This window comes from Tachysurus vachellii, chromosome 2, assembly GCF_030014155.1.
Source record: "Tachysurus vachellii isolate PV-2020 chromosome 2, HZAU_Pvac_v1, whole genome shotgun sequence".
Taxonomy (NCBI): Eukaryota; Metazoa; Chordata; class Actinopteri; order Siluriformes; family Bagridae; genus Tachysurus; species Tachysurus vachellii.
Genome location: NC_083461.1, coordinates 3,488,071 through 3,490,570, shown reverse-complemented (window position 1 = coordinate 3,490,570; position 2,500 = coordinate 3,488,071). Strand labels below are relative to the sequence as shown.

The window sequence follows — 2,500 nt, the reverse complement described above, 5'->3', positions numbered from 1 at the left end:
GATCATCTAAAATACACTGAAATCTGTCGTTTCTCTTACGACGTATTTTTACCATCTTGATAAATAGCACTAAATTATAATAAGAAGAAGAAAAAGAAGGAAATGAGAGAAGAAGATGAATTAAACATTCATACAGTACAAGTACATGTAAACCCAATTAGCTTGAGTTAGTTACAGTATATTGATGTTCTTCACTGATACAGTTTGTCCAGTAGGGGGCAACAGATAGTGACTCAGTAGCTCAGTTCACATGTCTCGTAAGCAGCTATTTTTATTTGCTCGCAGTATCGATTTACGTCATTTGGTCATTACGTCAACTCAGAATGACGTCATTTTCCACATCCGTGCATTAGCTATAGCTAGAATGTAGGAAGAAAAAAATACAGGCATCTTGGTGTCCTGTGACAGTAAACAAGTCAGTGTTATAGATTTAACAAGTGGATATAAAAGTACATGTAAAAGGCATTAACGTATATATCGTATAAGACGTCTGTCTGTGTTTGCTGTTCATGCTGCGAGTGATGTGATTGGATGTCACTTGCTAAGCTCTGGGTTGTCGAGACCCTGCTGACCTTCTGAGTCGAAGGAGCGTCTGTTCGTCTGTCTTCTGAGTTCGATCGTATGGAGCGATGTTACGCCTTTGTGTGGATTTATAGTCAGATGCGTCGTCATTGCAGACCGCAGCGAGAGCACCGATGCATGGAGCGGCTCAGACTGCATGTGCGCTGCATGGTGGCATGTCGAAGCTTTTATATAACTGGGAACGAGTCTTTAATTGGAAAATTTTTTGCATCTTGTCCTCCACAGAAACACGAGCACAAGTCAATTTAATTAGTCAATTATTTGTGTTGTCGTCTAGTAAAGTAGTAAAGAATAAAAAAATAAAAAAAAAGTCATCATTAAAACTAAAAATTTATCATTTAAAATCTCCAAATTTGTGATTAAAACCTTTAACAATTTATTATTTAAAAAGAAAAAAGTCTGATTTTGAAATCTTTAAATGTCTTATTAAGACCCTTCAGAATTCAGCCATAAACGAATATAAAATTAAATTAATGAAATTTAATTAAAAAATAAGCAAAAAAAAAACAAAAAAAAACAGCAAAATTAATCTTAAACGTTTACATTTATTGCAAAAATGAATGAATTTAAGTTTCTAAATTCCTTATCGTTATAAAAACCTTTAATGCGTTCATTTACTAAATGCTCAAAATGAATTATTTAAAAAAAATAATGGGATAAATAAGAATACATGGGAATAAAGTTATCTTTTAAATTTAAAAATGATTAGAATTATTAAAATCCTCAACATTCATTATTAAAGAAAACTGTCAAATTTTATTATTATTGTTATAATATATTGAGATTTTACTAAGCTAATAATTTATTTATTATTTAATTATTTTATTCATTAGAATTCATTAGACTTAGAATATTTTAGTTCTCCGTCACAATCCGGGGGATGTTGATGTTGAACAATGTGTGTGTGTGTGTGTTTGTGTGTGTGTGTGTGTGTGTGTGTCATATAGCCCCTAAGTTTGTGTTTTGTTTTCTGTATAAGGTGATGAGAGAGGTGTGTGCTAACGGGAACGGAGCAGTGGACTCTGATGGAGCCGTGTCCGGATCTAACAAAGCCGAGCTGGAGAAGGTAAAGTCAGAAACAGAGAACGGATCGTTTACACGTTTAGAGATCGAAATAGACCAAATATCTGATGTGTTAAGGGGGTAAAACATAATATATACCTTTCTATAATATACACATAAAATATACAACTATTCCAAAATAATTTCAAACAATCTTCACATATTTTATTTTATTTTTTGGTGTGTGGTAAAGCTGTAACATTTGGAAGTTTCTCAGCTTTGTAGTGTAAAAAAAAGTGTGTAATGTTGTGCAGAAATTTGTCAAGTTGTTACAGGTTTTTAATATAATAGAAAGTTCTCGCTTTGTAGTACGTTGTAAAGTTTTCACAGTTTTGTAGTATATTGTAAAGCTTTTAAAATTGTTGTAAAGTTCTTGGTATTGGAGCATATTGTAAAGTTTGGTAGTAGGCTTCACAGTTTTGTAAAATGTTGTAAAGTTCTTAGTTTTGTAGTGTATTGTAAAGTTTTTAATAGGTTGTAAAGTTCTCAGTTTAATGTTAAATAGGACATTTCAAAGTTGTCACAGTTTTGTTTTATGTTGTAAAGTTCATTTGTTCTCAAGGTTTGTATTATCATGTAAAGTTGTAAACTATTGCAATACAGTCTAAAGATCTTAGTTCTGTAGCATGCTGTAAAGTTTTGTATTTATAAAGCTTATTTATATAGCCATCATCTAAATGTTTTCACCCACTCGTATATTCACACAGGCTGTATTTTGAATCTGTATCTGTTGTTTTACATTTTTTAATGTTTGTGTCTTACAGAAGTTGTCCTGTGACAGACCGAGTTCTGATGGAGAGCCCAGTCATGAAAACGGAATCTCGGATGGAAAAGAGACAGATAAACCACTCGCCAT

General features: G+C 32.3%; 1 protein-coding gene across 4 annotated transcripts in view; it reads left to right on the top strand.

Moving 5' to 3' along the window:
- afap1 (actin filament associated protein 1) overlaps positions 1 to 2,500 on the top strand; it is a 75,249-nt gene that overhangs the window by 58,501 nt on the left and 14,248 nt on the right. For all 4 annotated transcript variants that reach the window (XM_060893899.1, XM_060893915.1, XM_060893907.1 and 1 more), the window contains exons 7-8: positions 1,562 to 1,648; positions 2,409 to 2,500. The exon at positions 2,409 to 2,500 is cut by the window's right edge and continues 8 nt beyond it. In XM_060893899.1, the coding sequence (XP_060749882.1) occupies positions 1,562 to 1,648; positions 2,409 to 2,500 (179 nt within the window). The remainder of the gene's footprint in view (positions 1 to 1,561; positions 1,649 to 2,408) is intronic.